At 44.5% G+C, this 27,075-nt stretch overlaps 2 protein-coding genes across 2 annotated transcripts; both read right to left on the bottom strand.

The window, feature by feature from the left end:
* On the bottom strand, positions 1-26,621 carry LOC134211296 (guanine nucleotide-binding protein G(f) subunit alpha). Its single transcript, XM_062688020.1, has 5 exons — positions 26,480-26,621; positions 26,126-26,415; positions 25,235-25,501; positions 24,647-25,166; positions 1-222 (listed from the first exon to the last, which is right to left on the bottom strand). The coding sequence occupies exons 2-5, from the start codon at positions 26,320-26,322 to the stop codon at positions 55-57; spliced, it is 1,152 nt and encodes a 383-aa protein (XP_062544004.1). The 5' UTR covers positions 26,323-26,415; positions 26,480-26,621; the 3' UTR covers positions 1-54.
* LOC134209399 (guanine nucleotide-binding protein G(f) subunit alpha-like) lies at positions 12,353-26,322 on the bottom strand. The gene is made up of 4 exons (XM_062685384.1): positions 26,126-26,322; positions 25,235-25,501; positions 24,647-25,166; positions 12,353-12,604 (listed from the first exon to the last, which is right to left on the bottom strand). Exons 1-4 carry the CDS (start codon positions 26,320-26,322, stop codon positions 12,353-12,355), a joined length of 1,236 nt encoding a protein of 411 aa, XP_062541368.1.
* Positions 26,622-27,075: the final 454 nt, after the last annotated feature.

Raw genomic sequence — 27,075 nt, forward strand, 5'->3', positions numbered from 1 at the left:
TTTTAATATATTTAATGTTGATTTCAATAGCATGTTTAAATTAGATGGATATTATCACAAAATGCCTAAATTCTGGAGGTTCCGAGCCAGTATTATGTTGTGTACGTCGTTGAACACCATGCGCACATTGTTGGTGTCCGTTGCTACTGTGAAGTGGTAATAGCAGCTCCGCTTCCTTCGCGCCAAAAGTGATGTCCTTCGAGGGGTTTCGTTGGTGATGTCCTGCGGATGATTAATTATTGATATATTTAGTAGGAGAAATGACGGCTTCGGCAGGTTGTTCTTTTATTGTCGGGTTTTATTTATGACTGATTATGTTCAAATTTGGCATAAACGTTCTTTGCATATCAAAGAATATTGTGGCCAAATGTCATAAAATTTGATCGACAAAAACCCCCTGACAATAATAGAACAAAACCTGCCAAAGCCGTCTTTTCCCCTAGTTAACATTATTAATTAGTATTTCTTTAAACTGTTCAATTCACACTGATGAGTGATGAGAACGCAAAACATATTGGTATGATCTGTGGTATGATGCTTTTAAATTTTAGCTAACGGAAGTACGTGGTATTCAACAGTAATAAGATAAATCAATAAAAGAAATCGATACCTCGATAGTGTGTGCTTTCGATTGTACGTATTAAATGCATTCTATGGAAATATTTTAGCTTCCGCTTATAGTCAAGAAATGTCAAATCAATAATCAAACATATTACGTATTACCTACGCCTGATTTTTTTTTCATTATATTTTGATTTTTTCCATATATTTAGGAATTCTCAAAATTGTAGTGACTAGGGTTTTGCTAGGGTTTTCATAAATAGAAGATGGATTTCATCAGGTCCAGAACCTTTCGAGGCGTCTAAACTTCGGAGGGCCGGGGGCAGCAGGGACCATGTCCAAGGGCTTGACGACCCCTCCCCAGCTGTCTGTGAGTCAGGGAGAACTGCCTAGGGCGTGGTGGGATTTAGCAGTGGGCTCTGCTAAAATCCCTCCCAAAAAACCACAAGTGCCCGTAAGCAGACTCTATCAAAGCGACTGTGTGCCGCTTCAAAAGCACAAGCCCAGAGAGTGCCACTGGCACATCAGGGTTGATATCAGTAAGACCCTGATTATGGCATACTGGTTGCGTGTACTGGTTTCGTATTTGGATATTGTTATATTGTGAAGTGAGGGCTGGCAGTCTGACATTCTACTCTCTTAGTAGGGTCGGGTGACACTGACTCGAAACGGCGAGTGGGCTAATGGCTAGGCTGTCTTCCGTCCCATAAAACCGTGGCGGGCCTTGTAGCACGCTGCCCAATCCTGCCATCCAGTTTTGCCTACTGGGTGGGAGTAGGCTCAGATGCCCTTTCCTGACTTGCGCTGATCTGGCTCTGAACACGCAAGTGTCAACCCTTGCATGGCCTCCTGCTTGCCGCAAGGCAGCATAGATAACCATGGGATCACTAAAGGCGACTACTCCAGTAGGATTCGGCGGCAGCCGCAAGGGGACCCATAAGAAATGAGTACTGAACGAAACCTATCTTTGGAGTTGGAGGTGACGGACCCCTTTGCCAAAAGGGGCCTAGCGAGGTCCCCTATTAAAGAGGGGGCAAGTGGAGTGACGGCTGCTGCTATTGGCAGCACCGAAGAGTCTCCAGCGGTGGTGGGAGTAGCCCTGCCTGCACGCCTGACGAGCCACTACCCGGGATACGGGTGGTGGCCGAGCAACTCGATGAGATCATCGAGTTCGTAAGCGGCAGGCAGAACACCAACAAGGAGCTCAAGCAGAGCCTGTTGGTGCTCCGGCGAGCTGTTCGTGTCGCAAGACAAGAACAGGTCGCTTACATCAGGCGTGTAGCGGAAGCAGAGAGGATAGCCAAAGGTACGCAGACCAAGGCCCTCTCCTCCCCTAGCGGTGTTACTGCGGCGAAAGAGGCGACCGCCCTTACGGCCAGTGAGGGCAAGAAAACGCCAAGTAAGAAGCGACCCAAACGCGCTACCATTAAGGCGAAGCGTCGCCTGGATGGTGCACCGGAGCCTGAAGGGCGTATGCCCAAGAAGGCGAAAGGCACTAAACAGGCACAAGTTGCTGAGCCACAAGCTGGCCCCAGCCAGCCATCGGTACCCGCCGAAGGGGATGCGAATCCTTGGCAACTGGTCAGTAGGGGGCGGAAGTCGAACACCCCTCGACCAATGAAGAAAGTGAGAGACAGAGGCGAGGCCTTGTTGGTGAAAACCGACAAGGACAAATACGCCGATGTCCTTAAATCGATGCGAGCGGCCGATAGCCTATCGGCCCTGGGCCAGGACGTGCGCAGCGTTAGACGTACCAAGAACGGTGAAATGATCTTGGTACTGAAGCGTGGCGCGCAATCCAGCGGGGCGGCTTACAAAAGCTTGCCCAGGAGGTCTTGGGTGACGGCGCTCAGGTTAGGTCGTTGGGTGCGGAAGTGACCCTCCAGTGTAAGCAGCTGGATGAGGTCACGACCGCGGAAGACGTCGTCTCTGCCGTCAAAGAGCAGTGCGGCACAGAGGTTGAGCGGTCCTCTGTACGTCTAAGAGGGGATTCTTTGGTACGCAGGTAGCCTATCTCAGACTACCGGTGGCTGACGCCAAAAGGTCATCGAGAAAGAAGCTGAAGATCGGCTGGTCAGTATGCCCAGTAAGCGTGCTCCAGCCACCTTCAGTGGACAGGTGCTACCGGTGCCTTGAGTCCGGGCACAAGTCTTATGACTGCAAGGGCCCAGACCGAAGCAAGATGTGTCGTCGCTGCGGCGAGGAGGGACACAAAGCACAGGAATGCGACAAGGCACCTAGGTGCCTTATCTGCGCCAGTAAGAAGCAGGCCCGGAACCATGCTATGGGCGGGCCTGCGTGTCCCTTCGGAGAAGCCAATCGGAAAAAGCCGTGCAAGTAACACAGCTGAATCTGAATCACTGTGCACCTGCCCAGCAGCTGCTGTGGCAGGCGGTCTCGAGTCGAGGATCGATGTCGCCCTCCTGTCCGACCTGTACAACGTCCCTGCCGGCAACGGCAACTGGGTGGCGGACGGGTCTGGGTCGGCGGCAATTTGCACAACAGGAAGGTTCCCCGTTCAAGAGGTTGTACACTCCTCCGCGGAGGGTGTCGCGATAGCCAAGATCAACGGGTGTTCTATTGTAGCTGCTACGCCCCACCAAGGTGGCCAATGGAACAGTTCAACCAGATGATCGACAGGCTATCGGCCGACCTAATAGGTCGGAGCCCGTTCGTTATAGCGGGAGACTTTAATGCTTGGGCAGTGGAATGGGGCAGCCGCTGCACCAATCAGAGGACAAGCGTTACTCGAGGCACTTGCAAAACTCGACGCAGTGCTTGTCAATGACGGAGCCAGTAGCACATTCCGTAGGAATGGGGTCGAGTCATGGATAGATGTAACGTTTGTCAGCTCTAGTCTGGTCTCGGACCTAGACTGGAGGGTAGACGAGGGCTACACCCATAGTGATCACCTAGCAATTCGCTTCAAGATCAATTATGGTGTGCAGCGTCCGAGGGCAGGGGATCCCTGTCAGGTCCGTGGGTGGAAGACCACTCACTTCGACAGCGAAGTTTTCACCGCGGCCCTGGGACTGGAGGCCAACACCGACAGTCTAAGCGGGGATGCGCTGATAGCTGTCCTATCACGCGCGTGCGACGCTACTATGCCGAGGAAAGCCCTGCCAAGAAATGGCAGACGCCCGGTATACTGGTGGAGTGCCGAAATTGCAGCCCTACGATCAGCCTGCCTCAAGGCTAGACGTAGGACGCAACGAGCCCGCACCGAGGAGGAAAGAGCGGTCCGCCGGGAAGTGTTTCAAGCTGCGAGACTGGCCCTTAACAAGGCCATCAAGAGCAGCAAGAGAGCGTGCTTCGACAACCTGTGCGAGGGTGCCAATGCGAATCCGTGGGGTGACGCCTATAGGATCGTGATGGCCAAGACCAAAGGGGCTCTTCACCCCCGAACGGTCACCGGACCGGTTGGCGAGGATTATCGAAGTACTCTTCCGTCCCGAGCCACAAGTCTCTGTCCTCCTCCTGCGCTGCAAGGCGCTGGGAGTGTGGCCGAAATGGTGGCTCCGGTGACGAACGAAGAGTTACTTGCAGTGGCTAACACCCTTGCGATGAACAAAGCTCCAGGCCCCGATGGAGTTCCAAACAGTGCACTTAAGGCAGCGATCATAGCGAACCCGAACATGTTCAGGCTAGCTATGCAGAGATGCCTGGATGAGTGTTGTTTCGCTGAGAGATGGAAAAGGCAGAAGTTGGTACTGCTGCCGAAGGCCGGAAGCCTCCGGGTGACCCATCGGCGTACAGACCAATTTGCCTGATCGACACGACGGGTAAACTGCTCGAGAGGATCATCCTCAACAGGCTCACCCCGTATGCAGAGGGTACGGATGGCCTGTCGAGTAACCAGTTTGGTTTTCGGAAGGGTAAGTCCACGGTGGACGCTATCAATTCAGTCCTCAAGACTGCAGAGGTAGCGATCCAACGGAAAAGGCGAGAATTCGATACTGTGCGTTGGTGACACTGGACGTGAAGAACGCATTCAACAGCGCAAGCTGGGATGCCATCGCGCTCTCGTTACACCGGCTTAGCCTGCCGGTGGGACTGTACCGGATCTTGGAATGCTACTTCCAGAACCGTGTGCTGCTATACGAGACCGATGCCGGTCAGAAAAGTGTTCCTATTACCGCAGGAGTCCCGCAAGGGTCAATCCTGGGTCCGGTACTATGGAACCTGATGTATGACGGGGTTCTGAAGCTAAAGTTCCCTCCTGGTGTGAAGATCGTCGGCTTTGCTGACGATGTAACCCTAGAGGTCTACGGAGTCAATCCTCGAAGTAGAGCTAACCGCAGAACACGCGATCAGCACTGTGGCGGACTGGATGAGTGCGAGAGGCCTTGAGCTCGCTCAACATAAGACGGAGGTGGTTATCGTCAGCAACCGTAAGTCGGCACAACATGCAGTTGTACACGTGGGAGACGTCGCGATCACTTCAAAGCGGAGTCTGAAGATTCTTGGGGTCATCATAGACGACAAGCTTACCTTCGGTAGCCATGTCGAATATGCGTGCAAGAAGGCTTCGACTGCTGTGGCGGCATTATCGAGGATGATGTCCAACAGCTCCAAGGTGTGCGCCAGTAGACGTAGGCTACTGGCAGGCGTTGCCGCATCTATTCTTAGGTACGGCGGCCCGTCCTGGGCAAAAGCACTGGGGGTAACCAGTTACCTGCAGAAACTGGAGAGCACCTACCGCTTGATGTGTCTCAGGGTGATATCGGCCTACCGCACGGTATCGCGCGACGCATCCTGCGTGATAGCGAGTATGATGCCAGTCGGGCTGGTCATCCGGGAGGACGAGGAGTGTTTTGACCTACGTGGCACCAGAGGAGCCCGCGAGCGTACCAGGGTGACTTCGGTTGCCAGATGGCAGCGCGAGTGGGATAACTCCTCGAAAGGTAGGTGGACCCACCGGCTGATTCCTAACATATCAAGCTGGGTGGGGAGACCCCATGGGGAGGTTCACTTCCATCTGACTCAATTCCTGTCAGGCCATGGCTGTTTCCGACAGTACCACCACAGGTTTGGACACGCGGAGGTCCCCGTGTGCCCTGACTGCCCAGGTGTTGACGAAACTGCAGAGCACATACTGTTCGTATGTCCTCGTTTCGACGTCGAAAGAAGAGCAATGCTAGACGTTTGCGGCCGGGACACAACTCCGGATAATCTTATCCAAAGGATGTGTCAAGCGGTGGAGAAGTGGAACGCAGTCTCGACTGCAACCACTCAGATTGCCTGCAGCTTGCAGAGAATCTGGCGCGCCGAGCAACAATCGACAAGCATGACTAACTTATGATTGGTAAGTTAGAGCGAAAGTGCCGAACGCGAAGAAGTGTGTGAATGGTCTGCCCATGCAGAGGTAATGGCGCAGCGGGTGGCAACCGAGATCGTCACCTCGAAGCATGGCAGAAGGGTGAATGAATAGGTGTATGTATGGACTGCACACGCCGCGCTGGGAGTAGCGCAGGAATGTTGGTTCCTACGACTACTGATACCCCGTGGCGTGGCAGAGGAGTGTGGGGAGCATCCAAGTCAGTCTCACATGGTACGAAAGGAATGAGTTGAGTCGTGTTGAGCTAGTCTCATATGGCATGAATGAGGTGAGTCAGACTCACATGGTATGTCAGAAGTGGGAACCTAAGCGAAGAGTCCCACAAGGGAAGCCAGCGGGAGAGTTAGAGCGAATGACGCGGGATGTACGTGCCAGCGCGAACTGAGCGAAAGAGGTGAGCAGTCTCACATGGTACGATAAAGGAGGGCAGAGAATAAGTCACGCACGGCATGAGAAGGGTGGGCACAAAAGTTAGTCCCGCACGGCATGAGAAGGGTGGGCACACAAGTCAGACCCATAGGAGCGTTAATGTGTGTGCAAGCATGGAGCGTATGAGCATGAATCAAGGGTTTGGGTGGGCATACAAGTTAGACCCACATGGCATGAGAAGGGTGGGCACACAAGTTAGACCCGCACGGCATGACAGAGGTGCAACAGAGTATGTAGGGTGTGTTTGAGGGTGCGATAGAGCGAGCACCCAAGTTAGTCTCGCGTGGGACGAGTGCCTGTGTGAGCGATAATGAGCGAGTACGCTTAGTACTGCCGTCCCCCCAGAAGTAGTACTGCGAGGTAGTTCCTGGGGAAACGATGGTGGAGCCAAGGGAGTTTAGTCGGTATTACCGGTATGGTCGAGTCCGACACTCCAGTACACTTCCGTGTGGTAGTTTGGCAACTACAATGCACGTGTACTGGGTTAGTGTGTAAATGCATTCTCCCTTGTAAAAAAAAAAAAAAAAAAAAACTTCGGAGGGCCTGCAAAATATCCTGGATTTCAAGCTGATTCACTCCAATATGATTTGAAAACAAAAGCTTTTCTTCGCCCGCCATTGCATAAGTATGTATCTTGTGTGGCAAGTTCAATGGATACACTATGCCCAGAGTGTCGAGAAAGTTTCCAACCTCCGTTTTCTAAGAAATTCCATTGAAAATCAGGATTTGTTAAAAATTCTTCTGGAATCTAAGCATCCTGTGTCCATTTGAAGTACAAAGAACTGTTGCGACCTCAGTTTGATAATTCTTAGCTCAGTTTTTCACTTGACTTTTCTTCACACAATCAACATTTCATAAATTGTGTTTGTTCTTTTATTAGTCTGTTATTTCGATTATTTATTCAATCGTCATTGGATCTGTTGAATGCAGAGATATTCGGAACTGTATAATAAGATACACTTATTCAATCGACACTTCTTTTATTGACACTTGCCGGTAGTCACGCCTCAAACTAACTGACTCCTTTCCCAACGCCTACTATCTTTCTTTCTTCCAATTTATCCCTGTGCTCAACTCACGTGTTCGACCCTACAATCCCCCCCAGCTTTTATTACATTAGTGAGGTATATAATCTTTGTACTTGGCAGGTTCATTTCTTACGCTTTTCTCGACGGTCTACATCCTCTGCACTCTTAGTCGCCATTGAAGCATCAGCTGTTTCAATTTTCTTCAAATGGGTCACGTTTCTTCGATATTCTTTTCCGGATTCGTATGACCGGATCGTAGTATCGGCTCCCACTTTTCGAACTACTTCAAACTCTTCTGGTCCAAAATCTGCGTCTAGCTTGTTACTTGTTACATTCGTTTAGCTAAAACTCGATCGCCCACATCAATGTCACTCTCCTTTGCATTCCTTTTCTTGTCCACATAGATTTTACCTTTTTCTTTAACAACTTTATCGCGGTCGCGTACTTCCCCATCATCTAGTATCATTGGTGGTACCACTGGTAGCTTAGTCCGCATTCTTCTTCCAAACATAAGTTCTGCTGGTGATTTCCTGGTAAACCTGTGGCTTGTTGCATGATACGTCAGGAGGTATTTCCGCAATTCCATCTTCCAGTTCTCTCCAAGTTCTTGGGCAATCCTTAATCTTTTTAATAAAGATCGGTTTTGCCTTTCGACTTCTCCATTCATTGCAGGCCAAAATGGTATAGTGTTGATAAGTTTGATACCACTATTCTCACAGAAGTCTCGAAATTCGTCACATTTTTTACTGAATTGGGGTCCATTGTCCGTCCTCAAGGTTGTTGGAAGGCCATAACGACTAAATATTGTTGCCAACTGTCTTATAGTTTCTAGTGCCGTTATGTCACTCATTTCACATACTTCCATAAATCTACTGTAGTAGTCAACCACCACTAACAAGTATTGTCCCTCCGGAAGCGGGCCAAGAAAATCAGCTGCTAAATCTTCCCATGGTTGAGTTGGCAATTCCGTCTGATCATCGGTTCCGGTGCATTAGGTGCCGATACTAGCGTACATCCCTTGCATTGTTTGACGAACTTCTCAATTTCTTGGTCCATTTTGGGCCACCAAACATTCGTTCTCAGATGACTTTTCATCATCCTCATTCCCGGATGCCCTTCATGTTCAATCTGTAGTACGCGCTCACGTAAACTGCGTGGTACTACGATCCTATCAACCCTCAAAAGAACAGTGTCAATTATAGATAATTCATTCACGATTACTTTGTAAACCAATGGTAAACCATCTTCGTCGCCGCTTTTAAGGATTTGTATTACATTCGAAATTTCTTCATCATTTTCACTTTCTTCTTCAATTTCACTCCATTTCAAAGCCACTGCAGTACTTGCCAATGCTGCTATTTCTCTTATTACCAACTCTTCCTCTGGATCAAATGGGTGTGACGGTATAGTTGCCAAACGAGATAGACAGTCTGCGATGTTCTGAGGTCCTGGAATATGCACCACTTGATACTCAAAGGATTGAAGGCGTAATACCCATCGTTCAATTCGTGCACATGGTCGTGATCGCAGGTGAACAAATACTGTAAAACTTTGCAGTCGGTCATCAAATCAAAATATCTTCCGTATAAGTACATACTAAAACGTTCCACACTCCAAACTAATGCGAGGGCTTCCCTCTCAGTCTGGCAATATCGACGTTCTGTATCTGTTAACGATTTGGAGGCGAAACAGATTACGCGAGGCTCGCCTATGCTATTCGATTGAAGTAGCACCGCTCCCAAACCAGACGGACTAGCATCTGCCATTACCATTGTTTTGTCTGATACGCTGAAAAATCCGAGTTCAGCAGCTGAAGCCAACTTATTCTTAATTTCTTCAAACGCTTCATTGTGCCTAATACTCCATTCGAATTTTACATCCTTCTTCGTGAGTTCTCGCAACGGTTCCGCAAGAGTAGCCAGATCTGGTATAAACTTATTCATATAGTTTGCCAAACCGAGAAAACTGCGTACTTCAGATTCCGTAGAGGGAGAACGAAAAGATAATACTGCCTTAACCTTTGATTCCGATGGACTTATCCCTTTCTCAGAAATTCGGTGCCCTAGAAAATCTAGTCTGCTGACTCCGAACTCACATTTATCCCAATTCAGCTCAACACCTCTTTCTTTAAGTTTTTCAAGAACCTAAAATTTTAGTCTCTAGTTCATTTACGATATATTTTCGGTTTATTACTACGTTTTAATCTAAAACAATAGAAACTAAAATACCTTTTTCAAATTCCTGTCATGAATCTCCTTCGTTTCTCCCTCAATTATAACATCATCCAGGTACCAATATGTACCCTTACATCCGGAAAGTATTTCCTCCATTATACGCTGGAAAATTTCTGGTGCCGTTACTAATCCGAATGGAAGCCGCTTAAACCTGAACAAACCACGATTGGTAATAAACGTCGTGAAGTCCCTAGAATCTTCCGCAAGCTCTACTTGGTGAAATGCTTCTCGAATGTCAAGCTTACTCCACATATTTCCTACTCCCAGTCGTGCCAAGTATTCGTCCACAACTGGCATAGGGAAATGCTCCCTCACTACAGCCTCATTCACACGACGCAAATCCAAACATATTCTCGGCTCACCAGAAGCTTTTCCTACAATAACTAACGGCGATACCCATGTGGCTGGTCCTTGCTTTACCTCTATAATATCACGCCACAACAGTTGATCCAGCTTCCTGTTCACAGCTTCCTCCATAGGTATGGGTACTCGGCGGAGAGGTTGAAATACTGGCCGAGCGTCTGGAGTAATCCTGATATGAGCCTGAACACCCTTTATTTTACTAAAAGGTTTCGTTTCAGAGTCAACCTCATTGACTTCAATACCCACTTTCAACACTCCCAGCATTTTGGCCGTCAAATCTCCTAGGAGATCCTTTTGTCCACCTTTGACGACAAAGAACTCGGCAACAGTAGACTTCCGCCCGATTGAAACTTCCGCTTCGAACGTGCCAATAACGGAAAGTGGTACATTGCTGCCATAACCTCTTAAAACTCGTGTACATCCTTTCGTCGACTTCAGCACGCGAATCTTCGCATTTTTCATCATTTCCCATGTCTCGTGCCGAATCAGGTTAGCGTCTGCTCCGGAGTCAATCAACACATTCAGAGAGAATCCTCCTATTGTGCAATCCAGAGTGTTACTTTCATTACCCCCGTAGAACGCATAGTACACCTTTTCTGGCATTTCCAAGCCATCGTTTTGCTCCTCTTCGACATGGCGCTTAGATTCCTGCAAGTTATCTACGTTGAACACTCTCTTCGACTTGAGCGCTGCATCCGGAACATGTTGGCGTTTTCTGCACATTGCTTCAAAGTGATCTAGACCCCGACAACGCCGACAAGTACGTCCTTTTGCTGGGCAACTCAATGATCTTGAACTGTGCCCTTGTTTACCACATGAATAGCAAGTCAACTGCTCATTCCGTTTACCGTGTGTACCTTGTGATGACCCATGGAACACCGTCCGTTGCGTCATAGATTTCTGGGGTCGATCATTTCCTAAAGTGCGATAAATCAACTAATTATAATATCCAAAATTATATTTATATATAATACAAAAATCCTTGTAAGGAATTTAAACATACATTACCAAATAAATATTTCAAGATTTAATTTTATTTTAACTGTTAGTCTTTTTTTTTTACCTCTGTTCTGGTAGGCATGCTTAGCACCAACTGTGAATCCACGGGCACTTCCGATTCCATATATTGGTGTATCGCATGAAACACTTCCATTCTCCTTTAAATCCTTCAACTGCTGATCTGTATCCTCTATTGTAGCCGCAATCTCTTCGATTTCTCTCAACGAACGATCACGTTTTAGGATACTCTTCCGGAGCTCGTCACTTCGACAATTTTCGACCACGATATCAATCAAATAAATTTCCTTCAAAATTTCTCCAACCTCTGCTGAGTATTTATCAAAACCACAGTTTAACGCTTGCTGACGGAGACGGATTACATAATGACCGAATTTTTCGTTTTGCCCTTGTTTCATTTTGCGCAGCTTGCGTCTCTCGATAACATCCTGGCGACCAGTTTGAAAATATGAATCGAGGAGTTCGATAGCCAAATCGTAAACTTTTGGATCCAAAGTTACCAACGGGATTTTGTTGTGATCTGGCAAACTGCGAAAAATCCTTTGTAGTTCCGCTCCTCCCAAATGAAGTAGCTTAGCGCGTTTAATTTTTTGGTCGGAAATACCATATGCGTCAAAATAACATTCCAATGACCATTTCCAAGTCTCCCACTCACGAGAAATCTTGCCTTTTTCAATAATTTCGCAACGGAATGGTGGAATCTGGCGAATTTCCTCCATCTGTAATATTTTTTTTTTTTATGAGCATTTGTTAATGAATTTTGAAAACTATGTCAACACAAAATGAGAAATATCGGATGAAGGCAATTCGAATTCTTAAAAATAATGTAAATGTAATAAGTTAACCAAACACTGTTTTTTTTTTCTTTACGCATCAAAAATATATTTATTGTGTAGGATATAGATATTCAGTAAATGTGATAATGATAACTACTGCTTTATTAAAATTCATGGACGCAACTAGTTCAACACATTCTAATAACGCATGAACGCTACTGGTTTAATGCAATTCTTGAACGCTACTGGTTCATTGCAAAAAATGAACCCCATTGGTTCATCACAACCCATGAACCCCTATTAGTTCTTGGTAATCCTTGAACGCTACTGGTTCATTACAGTCCAAGAACGCTACTGGTTCATTGTAATCCATGAACGCTACTGGTTTAATGCAATTCTTGAACGCTACTGGTTCATTGCAATCCATGAACCCCATTGGTTCATCACAACCCATGAACCGCTATTGGTTCTTGGTAATCCTTGAACGCTACTGGTTCATTGCAGTCCAAGAACGCTACTGGTTCATTGTAATCCATGAACGCTACTGGTTTAATGCAATTCTTGAACGCTACTGGTTCATTGCAATCCATGAACCCCATTGGTTCATCACAACCCATGAACCGCTATTGGTTCTTGGTAATCCTTGAACGCTACTGGTTCATTGCAGTCCAAGAACGCTACTGGTTCATTGTAATCCATGAACGCTACTGGTTCATTGTAATCCATGAACGCTACTGGTTCATTGCAGTCCAAGAACGCTACTGGTTCATTGTAATCCATGAACGCTACTGGTTCATCACATCCCGTGAACGCAACTAGTTCACTGTAATCCTTGAACACTACTTGAACTCTACTACACTACGAACGATGACACGAAAAAAAATCGAAAAATTGGCAATCTTCCCATTTTTTTTAACCAGATAACAAATAGTTTGGACATCACTGAAATAATAAATGTTCTGTTTTTTTTTTCATTCCCCTATCGCTGTTTGTTTTATACAATATCGATTCCAATGTCGGTGCTATGTGTTCCATTATTCCCAGTTTAACTTAAATAATATTTATTCATTACCTATTTTTTTATAAAGCTCAATAACATAGGTATACGATGATTGAGATGTAATAATCATATGAGAAAATGCATTCTGGTTGTTTCACAAAAACAAAATGTCTTCTTTTTGTTTTGTGTGTTTTGTACGCAGCCATTCAAAATTCAAGGTAGGCGTAATTGAACGAATGACTTTAAGCCTCTCCTCCGTAGTAAATAAACAAGAAAGAAGATACAATGCATCATTCATAAAATATCCATTCAGTTTGTATTTCTTTTTGTGATCTAGTTAGATTTTTTTTTTTTTGTTTTACATATTAATATTTTGAAAATAACTATACGTATACGTGTAGTGAAAATTGCTACTTCGTCAATGATGTTGCGGTAAGTGGAATTAATGCTCGTTCTTATATAGACGAATCCAAGTAAAAATAAGAAGAAGACGCACGACGGTGTTAACTTTGACAGATCCTACAGCGCAGCATAGGAAGATCATTTTAAAATGCTTATAATAAATTCTAGACAAAATGTAATTAAAATCTGATTGATGTACGGTACGGAAAAAGTTCTGAATTACATATCTGAAAGCTTATTTCAATTTTTTGAATATTTTCCAAAAATGTATCTATCATACAGTTCGGAACTTTTTCCGTATCATACATCAATCAGATTTTAATTAAATTTTGTCTAGAATTTATTATAAGCATTTTAAAATGATCTCCCTATGCTGAGCTGTAGGATCTGTCAAAGTTAAGGTGGTTAAACAACAAAGCCGCAAATCGGCCATCTTGGAAACCACGTGCTTTTCCTAGTGATTTTTCAAGATCACGAATTGAGAGAACCACAACGTCCATGGGTATGAAACATCCGTAGATCGTTTGCATACTTATGCTAAACAATCGACTTTAATTTCAGCATTATACGAAAATTATTACGCTAGATATGAACTTTTGATAATAGAAGTAGAAAACCGTGTGGTGAATTTAAAATTCACCACATGGCTTGATTGTATAATCACCTTAACACCGTCGTGTGTCTTCTTCTTATTTTTACTTGGATTCGTCTATGGCAAAAGCAAGAATGTTACCTGGCGGAACGGCTAGACAGTTTGCACACGCACACACAAAACCTACGCAGCACACAGGTAAGAGGCAACCATCGGTTAAGACATGTACTGTTATGTGTTAGGTGGTATGACTGTGGAGCCGTACCGAGTACCGTTACCAAGGCAACAGCTGTTTTTTTTTCACTGGAGCGGCCTGGATTCAACCAAAAGTTACTTACGGAACAAAATCAAATTTCGGTTTTTCGACGCAAACTAAAACGAAGACACGTTTTTTATTTTATTATTATTATTATTTTTAAACTTTACAAGAAAGACAAGATCAATCTAAAGCAAATTCCGATTCAACACTTCATCCGATATCTCATGTTTAAACATCACATAACATTCATTAATTGACATTTCAATTTTGTCAAACTCTTTAACATTTCTTTTAAATAATTTTATTCGCTCTTACCTTTTAATCCTCGTCGCCAATTGTTGAATGCAGAGATATTCGAACTGTATAATAAGATACACTTATTCAATCGACACTTCTTTTATTGACACTTGCCGGTAGTCACGCCTCAAACTAACTGACTCCTTTCCCAACGCCTACTATCTTTCTTTCTTCCAATTTATCCCTGTGCTCAACTCACGTGTTCGACCCTACAGGATCAGTACTTTTTCAAGCAATTATATCTTGCGCTGCCAATCAACGGAGCGTAAAGTTATTCGTATTTAACATTCCTTTCGCAAGATATTTCAATTGCTCCAAGTTCGAAGAGATGATAAAAAAATTCATACCCAGCAGTTACATCCAAATGTGATCAGAGAGCTAAATATGAGCTAAATATGAGTACTTATCGAAATTATCGAAAAATCTAAAAATAGTTAGTTGGAAAATACGATCCGTTGCACTTGCTATGAAGAAACTGTGAGATCGCAAATATTCTGATGGATTTGAATGAAAGGATAAGCGGGGCGCGAGGTCAAGAAGAAACAACGTAGAATAAAATTCATTCAGTTTCAAAGATGGTTCATAAAAATTGCTTTATCAAACGTAATTCAGAAACCAATTTATTTTAAATTTGCATGGGAAATTTCTTTGAACTGTCACGGGAATCTCAAAGGCCAATTTCTTTGAATTCATTTTCGATGAAAATGGTTTTGAATTTCTACGAACAATTCCATTGAATTATACGGAAATGTCTTCCAGTTTCCACGGGAAATTCTTTTTAGTAATCACAGATATTTCCACATGATAAATTAATTTGTAAACGAACGTCAATATACTACTATTATATACATACTATTGAGGTCTGCATGTAATTTTATCTTTGAATAAAGTAGCACACGAGACAACAAACCAACATGCAACGTCCATTGGGCACTGCCAAGCTCTTTATTTTTCTTATAGAAAGTTTTTCAACTGTGGTGAGAATATAACTCACACTGAACAGCAAAATTCGATTAAATTCTTGTCGAAAATAAGCACACGACCACGAAGTCCACACCATTATCGAAAATTATTTGCATTGCTCACTGATAAGGGTCAACTGTAATAGGGGAACTGTTCCGTTTTCCATCTCACTGAACATATATTAATCTCATCGCGAATCAAAGAAATACGGCACCAATTGCATCGCTTCTTTTTGCTAACATGCGTGCTCACTGCTAAAAAAATCACAAAAATAATAAACTAACCAGATGCCTTTTCATTGCTTTGTTTTTTGTGAGACCAATATCGGAGCTATGAGATGAAGTCCAGGAGCAGTAACCCTACACAGCGCCGTAGCATGCGCCATCACTCAATGGGGCGCCGGAATCATGAATCATGGTATGAAAAAAAGAATAATTTTATTGGTTACAGGACCAACTAACAAGATGACTACGAATTCCAAAGAACTAGAGGATATTTCGAGTAATCTAGAGAAAACAAAGAATATTTCTTGTATCTCAAATAAACTTGTCGGATGGTCTTAGTTTGGACTCTCTGAGACTTCCTGTACCGATTGCTCTATGCAATAAGGGATCATCCATTAATTACGTAACGCTCAGAGGGGGGAGGGGTTGGCCGAAGTGTGATAATCCCTACAAACATTTTCAATGAGTCATACAAAAAGTGTGACATAGGGATGTCACTTTTAAGTGATATACAAATAGTAACTGGAATGTAAAAAAATGCACATTTTTTCTTTAGTATAGAGAGGGGCGCCCAAATAGATTTTGCCAAAGGCGCCGGGAATGCACGCTACGGCTCTGACCCTACATGATTATTTTTAGAAAATTCACTGAACACTTCTATAACTAATATGTACCTTTGTAATATTTTTTGGGTTCCCTTTTTTAATCTGATGATAAGGCCGATACAAATATTAAATTTATTTTATGTCCGAAAGCTTTTGGAAAACACGAGGGGGGGGGGAATAAAAAAAATAACAAGGAAACGAAAAAAAGTCCAAAATGGGAATAATTGCATGAAAAATTTGGAATTTTAATAGAAAATTATAGCAAAGAATGTTTAGAGAAAACAAAGAATATTAATATTTGTAATAATTTATTTATGCAATAATGAACTTAGCACAAACTCTATATAATTAAAAAAAACTGGAACTTATTTCCGTAGAAATTTTAGTTTTTCTTTATAGGAAAGTTTTTGCAGATGGACTCTAAACTGTTGAATCCATAACACCAACATTTTTAAAGTACGGCTAGATTCATAAGCTTTGTTTAAGTTAAGGATGAAGCTCAAATTTGTTGTACTGGGGCAATGGTCAGGTGTACTTTTGAAATCAGAGATGTGTTGTCTGAACATGGATATTTTATGAAGGTTCGGAATTGCAGACTTCCTGGACTATACGGAATAGATAGGTGAAGTTTGAAGTACAATCGGTGAAGCACATCATATCAGCTCTTCATATCATGCTCACGTTCCTAAAAATATTGAAATGACATGGCACGGCAAATGCTGGGTAAAGCGTACCATTGGTACTTCGCGTACCTGAAGGAATAAAATAGACCCCATCTCGCGGTCCTTAGCCTCTTACCCAGCAACTCCTATCCCTACCTCCCCGCGGTGCTGGCCGGGATACGAGCAACCTTAGGGAAGATCGGGTAACCAACCCCGGTGGGAACTATGGTCGTATGCTGACAGGGAAGGGGGGGTTTGCTCCTCTCCGGAGGTGTAAATCTTATTGAGCGTCTGTTCTCCATGTCAGGATCGGCTCACAACAGTGTCTGTTCTCCATGTTAGGGGCGGCTGATTATCGTCCGAGTGCCAGCGAGGGACTCTAAGTGAAACTGTGCACCATGGTCCACCGGAAATAAGGAGGAATGGTCCTCCGGAAATTTAGGGGGTTTGGTGTCAGGCCCTGCAAGCCAGCCTTTAAAAAATCTTAAGCAACGAACAATCAACAAGAGAGTACGGACCGGAACCATCGGCGAAGACCACTGCGACCAAAAAGGGACTAGCGATTGGAAACTCGGTTCGTGGAACTGCAAATCTCTCAACTTCATCGGGAGCACACGCATACTCGCCGATGTGCTCAAGGACCGTGGATTCGGCATCGTAGCGCTGCAGGAGGTTTGTTGGAAGGGATCAATGGTGCGAACGTTTAGAGGTAATCATACCATCTACCAGAGCTGCGGCAACACACACGAGCTGGGAACAGCTTTCATAGTGATGGGCGATATGCAAAGGCGCGTGATCGGGTGGTGGCCGATCAATGAAAGAATGTGCAAGTTGAGGATCAAAGGCCGGTTCTTCAACTTCAGCATAATCAACGTCCATAGCCCACACTCCGGAAGCACTGATGATGATAAGGACGCATTCTACGCGCAGCTGGAACGTGAGTACGACAGCTGCCCAAGCCACGACGTCAAAAGCATCATAGGAGATTTGAACGCTCAGGTTGGCCAAGAGGAGGAGTTTAGACCGACTATTGGGAAGTACAGCGCACACCGGCTGACGAACGAAAACGGCCTACGACTAATTGATTTCGCTGCCTCCAAGAATATGGCCATTCGCAGCACCTACTTCCAACACAGCCTCCAGTATCGGTACACCTGGAGATCACCACTGCAGACAGAATCACAAATCGACCACGTTCTGATTGATGGACGGCACTTCTCCGACATTATCGACGTCAGGACATATCGTGGCGCTAACATCGACTCTGACCACTATCTGGTGATGGTTAAACTGCGTACAAAACTATCCGTCATCAACAATGTTCGGTACCGACGACCGCCGCGGTACGACCTAGAGCGACTGAAGCAACCTGATGTCGCCACTGCATACGCGCAGCATCTCGAGGCAGCGTTGCCGGAAGAGGGTGAGCTCGATGGGGCCCCTCTTGAGGACTGCTGGAATACAGTTAAAGCAGCCATTAACGACGCAGCGGAGAACAACGTCGGGTATATGGGTCGAAGTCGACGGAACGATTGGTTCGACGAAGAGTGCAAACAGATTCTGGAGGAGAAGGACGCAGCGCGGGCGGTCGCGCTGCAGCAAGGTACCCGGCAGAACGTGGAACGTTATAGACGGAAGCGGAGACAGCAGACCCGCCTTTTTCAGGAGAAGAAACGCCGCCTGGAAGAAGCGGAGTGCGAGGAGATGGAACAGCTGTGCCGTTCTCAAGATACACGCAAGTTCTATCAGAAGCTCAACGCATCCCGCAAAGGCTTCGTGCCGCGAGCCGAAATGTGCCGGGATAAGGATGGGAGCATCTTGACGGACGAACGTGTGGTGATCGAAAGGTGGAAGCAGCACTACGAGGAACATTTGAATGGCGCTGAGAGTACAGGCAGTGAAAGTCAAGGCAGCGGAGGAGATGACTACGTCAGTTCAGCGGACGATGGAAGCCAACCAGCCCCCACCTTGAGGGAAGTTAAGGATGCCATTCAACAGCTAAAGACCAATAAAGCAGCTGGTAAGGATGGTATCGGAGCTGAGCTCATCAAGATGGGCTCGGAAAAGCTGGCCACTTGCCTGCACAAAATGATAGTCAGAATCTGGGAAACCGAACAGCTACCGGAGGAGTGGAAGGAAGGGGTTATATGCCCCATCTACAAGAAAGGCGACAAACTGGAGTGTGAGAACTTTCGAGCGATCACCATCCTTAATGCCGCCTACAAAGTGATATCCCAGATCATCTTCCGTCGTCTGTCACCATTAGTGAACGAGTTCGTGGGAAGTTATCAAGCCGGCTTCGTTGACGCCCGCTCGACAACGGACCAGATCTTTACTGTACGGCAAATCCTTCAAAAATGCCGTGAATACCAGGTCCCAACGCACCATCTGTTCGTTGATTTCAAGGCGGCATACGACAGTATAGACCGCGTAGAGCTATGGAAAATTATGGACGAGAACAGCTTCCCTGGGAAGCTTACCAGACTGATCAAAGCAACGGTGGATGGTGTGCAAAACTGAAGATTTGTGTGAAGATTTCGGGCGAACACTCCAGTTCGTTCGAATCGCGCCGGGGACTAAGACAAGGTGATGGACTTTCGTGCCTGTTGTTCAACATTGCGCTAGAAGGTGTCATGTGGAGAGCCGGGTGTAACAGCCGGGGTACGATTTTCAACAGATCCAGTCAATTTATTTGCTTCGCGGATGACATGGACATTGTCGGCCGAACATTTGCAAAGGTGGCAGAACTGTACACCCGCCTGAAACGTGAAGCAACAAAAGTTGGACTGGTGGTGAATGCGTCAAAGACAAAGTACATGCTTGTGGGCGGAACCGAGCGCGACAGGGCCCGCCTGGGAAGCAGTGTTACGATAGACGGGGATACCTTCGAGGTGGTCGAGGAATTCCTCTACCTCGGATCCTTGCTAACGGCTGACAACGTTATTCGTGAAATACGAAGGCGCATCATCTGTGGAAGTCGGGCCTACTACGGGCTCCAGAAGAAACTGCGGTCGAAAAAGATTCGCCACCGCACCAAATGTGTCATGTACAAGACGCTTATAAGACCGGTTGTCCTCTACGGACATGAAACATGGACAATGCTCGAGGAGGACTTGCAAGCACTCGGAGTATTCGAGAGACGGGTGCTTACACTCTAAAAAATCATCACGTCATATTCACGTGAAAAATCACGTAACTCGTATGTCTTGAACAAACGACGATTGTTACGTGACGTTAGTAATGCTGACCTGAAATTCACGTAACTTTTACTAAAAATCTTGGTGAATATGACTGTATACCCACGTAAACAATTTAAGTGAGATTGTGTTAGTGTGATTGCAGCTTCGGCATTTGCTGAAGACCTGCATTGTAAACAAGAATGACTGATACATAACCTAAACATAATGAGGCTTCGCGGAGGTAAGTGATATTTCAGGTGCATCTAGGTGGATATTTTCCGTGCCTGCATTTTTCCTCCTTGGAAAAAAATCAACAGTGGTTTGATAAAAAAAATTTTAGATTCGTTGAAAAATGATGTGGAAAAAAAGGAAGCTGCTTGGCTACAGTTTTTCGGTCGCGTTAGTATAAAATTTGTAGCCTAGGTTCCACTACTTTTTGGTTAATTAACAGCGGCAATATTAGCAATTTTCGAGCACGAAAGTGGTTTTAAAATTCTCAGCGATTCTCATTGACATCATTTCTCAACAAATCTGATAAATTCCATTCAACATCCGCCGATAACTTTGTTTTTTCTTCAACAGTACCTGTACCTGGGCAGTACCTGTTTATTTTTGCATTCATTCCAAATTCACTATATGTATTGCAATACATTTCAAAACATATAGAGGTTACCTGCTGTCTTGTAGCTTTCACTAAAATTTCACGTAACCAGTACGTACAAATCACGTCAAGTTCACCTGATAAAACACGTAACTACTTTCAAGCTTCACGTCATTAGTACTGGAAGATCCAGTCAGAGTCACCGGATAAATCACGTAACTCAAGGAAACTAAATTTTGTTCAGGTTACTTGTCATTCAGGTCACTCTTACGTGAAAAGTATGGTGGATGAGAACCACATTTGTTTTCAGGTAAATATGACGTGAAGATTTTTCAGAGTGTAGGACCATCTTTGGCGGTGTGCAAGAAGACGGTGTGTGGCGGCGAAGAATGAACCATGAGCTCGCCCAACTCTACGGCGAACCCAGTATCCAGAAGGTAGCTAAAGCCGGAAGGGTACGATGGGCAGGACATGTTGCAAGAATGCCGGACAGCAATCCTGCAAAGATGGTGTTCGCTTCCGATCCGGCAGGTACGAGACGGCGTGGAGCGCAGCGAGCGAGATGGGCAGACCAGGTGCAGAACGACTTGGCGAGCGTGGGGCGTATCCGAGGATGGAGAGATGCGGCCTCGAACCGTGTATTGTGGCGTCAAATTGTTGATTCAGTGTTATCTGTTTAGATGTTAACTAAATAAATGAATGAATGACATGCTTCTTGTTAGCGGCATAGATACGGCCTCGGATCAACCAGTAGAGATGATGCAATGGACGTAGAACTTACTCATGCAAGAAGTATGCGAGGATCACTGCGGGGGTTTCTGTATAGTCGTAAGGAGGCTATTTCGGCTCACGCACGGCGATTGACGTCTAGGAGCTTCCCAATCCTTACACGATCTGAGATGTCTTATCAGGTGCTCCACTTGTTTTATGAAAAATAAAACATTCTTCCAAACAAGTTCTAAAATAAATCTATTACTTAGCTTAGCTCTATTACTTAGCTAATCAAAGTTACACAATTCATAGGCTATACGGCACTAGGATTAGTTTCTTTCTTAGCACCCATATACATGTGGCATTCATTAAGTGGGTTCCAATTCCCACACACCCACTCTTGTGTTCTGAGTGCCTTTGTGTACCCTACACAGGGCCAACGTTAAGGATCTCCATCCTTGGCTTGAGCCCAAGTCTGATTCCCATCAACTTTGTTTATTTCTCTGTTAGGGTTTTGTCGCCAGGCGATCCTGGGTCTGCCTCTGCTGCGATGTCCTGCCGGATTCCAGCGCTTGCTTGCAGATTTCGTCTCTGCTCTTACGTTGTCTGTGGTCGGCCTACGTCCATTCACACAGTGGAGTTGCCGTTGATATTGGATCGTCGATGGGGCTCAGTATTCGGTATCCAGTTGTGAGCCCACCAGGCGCGAGCAGTAAAACATAGACATCGGGTGATGAATACTTGCAAATCTATGTGATCCCTGTCGCACCAAGTTTCACCGGTGTAGAACATCGCAGATTTCATGTTAACGTTGAGTATTCGAGGTTTGATGCATTGTCTGGACAGATTGGATCATCATGTTCTATGTTGATCTTTGTCCGCTGTCCGACGTTGGCTGGCTTTGTTTTCGACCTTCTCCAATGTTTGCCCGGCTACCGTGGAGTTCGAGTTTGTTGAGTGGGAGCATACGACCAGGTCATTCAGTTTACTCTACTTGGTAGGGCGTTGTGGCGTTAGTAGACCCGAGCAGCACACTTGTCACATACAGGTTTATGTGACTTATGATCGACCAAATCGAGTCACATTAGAGTTGCAGCAACTAAATCAGTCATAACTGTGCTACTAGCAGTATCATCATCTCGTTCGATTGCTCTATGGAGGTAGACTGCTGAAGAGATCCATGATTTCTTCGACTACGATGGGAAATAGCAACAGAGGTATAATACATGCACCCTTGTCTCACTCTTGTACTCACTCACGATTCCGTGGTCAATAAGTACCAAATGGAGGGACTCTTGAAATTAAATGACCTGCTTCAGCATGATGCAAAGCGTGACAGAATGGTTCTCACATGATCGTCCGAGGCGGAATCCTACCCAACAAACAATTTTAACTGAATAAGCTAGTTTTGTAGTTGAATAAGACTATTTTTGTTTGAATAAGCGCTCTCTTAGCTTCCAATGTTTGTTGGGTACCTGCTGCCGTCGGAGAATTATCAACCTTTCCCCATATCATTAGGAGAGGTAATCAAAACTTGAAGAAGAAGTTGATCAGCTGGATCGATGAGTGACATGTCGCGTCTTTATCTATCATCATCATCATATTTGTCCTTGCTCCATTCAGGCGTAATGAAATATCGAAGAGGAATTGAATATCGCCGGTTTTTGCGGGTTTCCTACCATCGTCGGCCGGGGAGTCCTCCTGCGCCCGCTTCTCATGTCTGCAGGCAGCAGCATTTGACTTACTTCCCAGACCCGCTTTTAGTTGGTAGGACAAGTATTTAGCTCCTATGGAAATGGATCAGCTGAAAACGGAGACGATGCTTTCTTTAGGCCGTGATAAACGCAGCGCTGACATCGCGTTTGACTATCATCTTCTAATTGGTGACGACGCATTGCTCGGATTCAGCGCCAGCGGTGTCAGGAGAGGCTCGGGCGACGAATCAAAGTAGACCGTCTAGAAGATCCAGCTGTGAAGAAATCGTTCGTTGAAGTTCTTAGTACTCGGGTAGTTGAAGTTCTGGAAGGCAGCGTAGAAGATAGTTGGGCAGTGAAGAATGCTTTTATCGAAATCTGCGAGAAAAACTTGGGTGAGCTGCTCACTCAGCGAAAATAATGGATTACAGCAAGCAAACGGCGAGGAAAGTGAAGACTCGGAGAAATAAAGTAGAGTCCGTCAACGGTATGTATTCCTGTAAATGGGAGTCGGGTGCTGCTGCAGACAGAACAGGAGGGCATGAGTGGACTTCCTGACCGCTGAAGAAAGGATGGCTGCAGCAACCGGAGGTTATTCCCTCATTTGGACAGCTGAAGTGTTGGTTCGAGAACTTCGAACAGCGTCTTCAAGTCTCAGCCAGTGTTCTTCAAAAACCAGCCATCCGAGGCATACAATTTGACGTATTGACTAATGATCACGAAACGCTATATTAAAGCCTTTCCACGTTAAATTTCGGACACTTAGGTACTGTCCAATTGATTTGTCGCCATTTCCAAAATATCTGAAAGCAGCACATAAAGCAGTAAATGTCACCTAAATTGATCGTCTCAGTGGTTTGCGAAAATTTTCAAAAATTGCCTGATGTAATAGGTGTCTGAAATTTAACGTGGACAGGCTTTAGTACTGCGACGCTCATTTATGCTGAGTGAGCTCAAAGGACTGTCCGTTTGCTTTTTTGCGGCATCTCACCATCAAAGTCAGCAGGACCATGTGGTTGAGTGTCAACGGGAACAGCCCCCAAGCTTTGTAGCAGCCGGACAATCAGAATATTTAAACATCTTGACAATCTGATATCAGCAGATAGCGAAATCTGGATCGACATGGAACCACGAGCTGGGGATAACTTTGCGAGTTATCGACATATTTGGAAACCATACCGAATGTACTACTCGATCTTGAAACGTGTTGAGTATATAGGCAAAGATAACGTAGATGATGTTTAAAATTTCCAATTCGGACGACTATTCAGCTGGATAGCATGTGCCGAGCAACATAAAAGCAATCAAATACCGATAACAGTATGTAGATGTTCGAGAACATTGGTGGAAATGCGTAGGCCACATATTGCAAGGGAGCTTAGACGGAATCTGTAAGCAGGAGTCCCCTTAATATGCGTGATCTGATAGGATATAGAATATTTATGCTGTTATTTTCATTTGAAATAATCTTGGTGACAAATGTATGGTCTATAAATGACTATTTCGTACCAAGATAAAAACAGTGATGCACATGTTCAAAATTAAAAAAAAAATCGCCGGAAAAAAAAAATTTTCGCCCCCTCAATATTTTTGGAAAGTTGGGTGACATAAAATAAATTTAATATTTGTATCGGCCTAAATGATGATAAAAATGTGTGTTGGTGTTGCCAAAAAAGGGGAAGAGACTGTGTTAAGATTTTGAAGTACTCACCACCAGGACTGACTTGATGAAACACCTTGTACGTGTAAATTCGTCTCTCAAATTCTCACTGTCCGCCGCGGCTACGTAATGCTCGTATTCGGGAAAGTAGTGCTTTATCGATTTACCCGCCAGAATTTTTTGCTCCAATATATCCTGCTTGTTGAGAAACACAATCAAGCCCGTCTCCGCTAGAAATCGATTATGCCACACGCCTCGGAACAGCTCGAACGCTTCCGCTAACCGGTTCTGTTTAGGGTCCTCTCGTAATGTTTGATCGAAACTACCACACGCGATCATGAACAGCACAGCTTCAATACCTTCGAACACCTGCATCCACTTGGTCCGGTGACTGCGCTGACCACCAACGTCGAACATTCGAAACTCCTGCGAGCCTCCCCCAAGCGATTTTGGCATTTTGATGTGGAAGTTAACTTCCTGTATTCCGGTCGTTGTTTTACGGCAATTTAAAATGTCGGAATTCGTTGGAATGTATCCTGGCATTGAGATTTTTTCAATTCTGTCCAAAAAACTAGAATCACAATATCAGAAATTGTATATATTTAGTTTAATCAATATGTAGATGCGACTGAAACTTACTATTTTGCACTATCGATCAATTGAAATTCATTTGCACGCTTGTAGCAATTTTTTACAGCACTATCAGCCCAAACCGTTCGAACCCTTTGTACGTATTCCATGCTTAGGAACCATGGCGCCTGCTTTCCTATCTTAAGAATTTCCCTTGCACATTGGCAGTTTTCTTTCGAGTCGAACTGCAGATTCATTAAAATAGCTTGCTGAATCAATTCATAGATCGATTCGTGAATGTTTTCTATAATATCATGCAGCTTATCCAAACGTTCACTGGAATATAGATACAAACGTATTTTATATGAGTATTTTATCTTTTACGTTTTCGAAATTCAAATCTTTTTAATTAAACGAAATCCAAATTTGCTAAGAATTATTACAATTTCAAGTATAGCTTTTGCGTCGTCCAAAAATTCATTGCTCTTGAAAAATTTATACTCAATTCATTACGCTCACAATACATCATTGAAAAAATGTTTCACTGAACATACCATTCGACCACACAACTAGGCTAGACAAATATGGTTGTGTAAGTGGTAGCGTGGTCCACTTACGAATAGAGACTTGGTGGGCCGTGCATGTAGTCAGAATGTCGGACGACAATCCAGTGGACTGCGTGGCAAGCGATATGTTGCCATGAACCGAGCAATGGTTTTTGTAAAATCAATTTTCACCAAATTTATGTTTAATATTTATTCACATAGGGATGCTGAAACTACATCCAACAATTTAGATAGAGTCAATTTGACATGCATTTGACACATGCAAAACATTAGAAAATATTCCAAATTACTTATTTTAATTTTTAATGATGTTTCTCAGGCGCAGATACGTAGCAAATCGTTTGTTCATATTCCTTGAGCTAGACACACTTAACATCTAAATCACTGAACTCACTCAAAGCTAAATCCATTCTGGTCGTGCAATATTTTCATCTGCTTGATAATAGTGGTTTTTCCGGATTCACCAGCGCCCAACAACAAAATTTTCACCGAATTTGCAAACTTCTGATTGATTTGTGTGAGCCTTTTTTCCAGCTGCTTTTTCCGCAAAATTTCCTCTGAAGGACGGCGGAAGCAGTCCTTCAACAGCATGGCTCCCGACTCAAGCCTCCGGCCTCAGCACGACTTTAGAATCTGACCTCCACAGGTTGAATGAAAAACAAAGAACCAGCGAGAGGAAACCATCTAAAAATATAAGATTCGCAATTGTAATTAGTTTGATTGGTTTTAAAATGTTGTTTTCACTTACACGAGAGACGCCTTTTATCAAAGAATAGCGGCCACAGAATGCCGATCGATATTTATCAGGAACATGTGCTGCACATGACGTTATCACTTTATTTTAAAGTTGGTTCTGTAATCGCGTGAACAATGTGTAGCGGACTGTTTGAACCGTTTAGACCATCTGATTGAACTAAATTTGTAGCCACTATAATCCATACGTACTAGGAAATCTGAGAAGTATATACTCACATTATTGTTCAGACGGTGATATCAGACACTGTTCAAGAGAATTATCAAATACATATTGATAGAAGCTTAATGGTGCATCTCAAGTATCTTGTCCAATAACCAAAGACAACTAAATAATCTTCACTACAATTAAGTATTTACGATTGATTTGTTGAATATACTATATATGCGGTAAGACGCGCGGCTACAAAGCAAGACCATGCTGAGGGTGGCTGGGTTCGATTACCGGTGCCGGTCTAGGCAATTTTCGGATTGGAAATTGTTTCGACTTCCCTGGGCATAAAAGCATCATCGTGCTACGTGCTAGGCGAGGCGGCTCTGTCCCAGTGTGGGGATGTAATGCCAATAAGAAGTAGAAGAATGTATGTAGAT

Source organism: Armigeres subalbatus, chromosome 2 (assembly GCF_024139115.2).
Source record: "Armigeres subalbatus isolate Guangzhou_Male chromosome 2, GZ_Asu_2, whole genome shotgun sequence".
Taxonomy (NCBI): Eukaryota; Metazoa; Arthropoda; class Insecta; order Diptera; family Culicidae; genus Armigeres; species Armigeres subalbatus.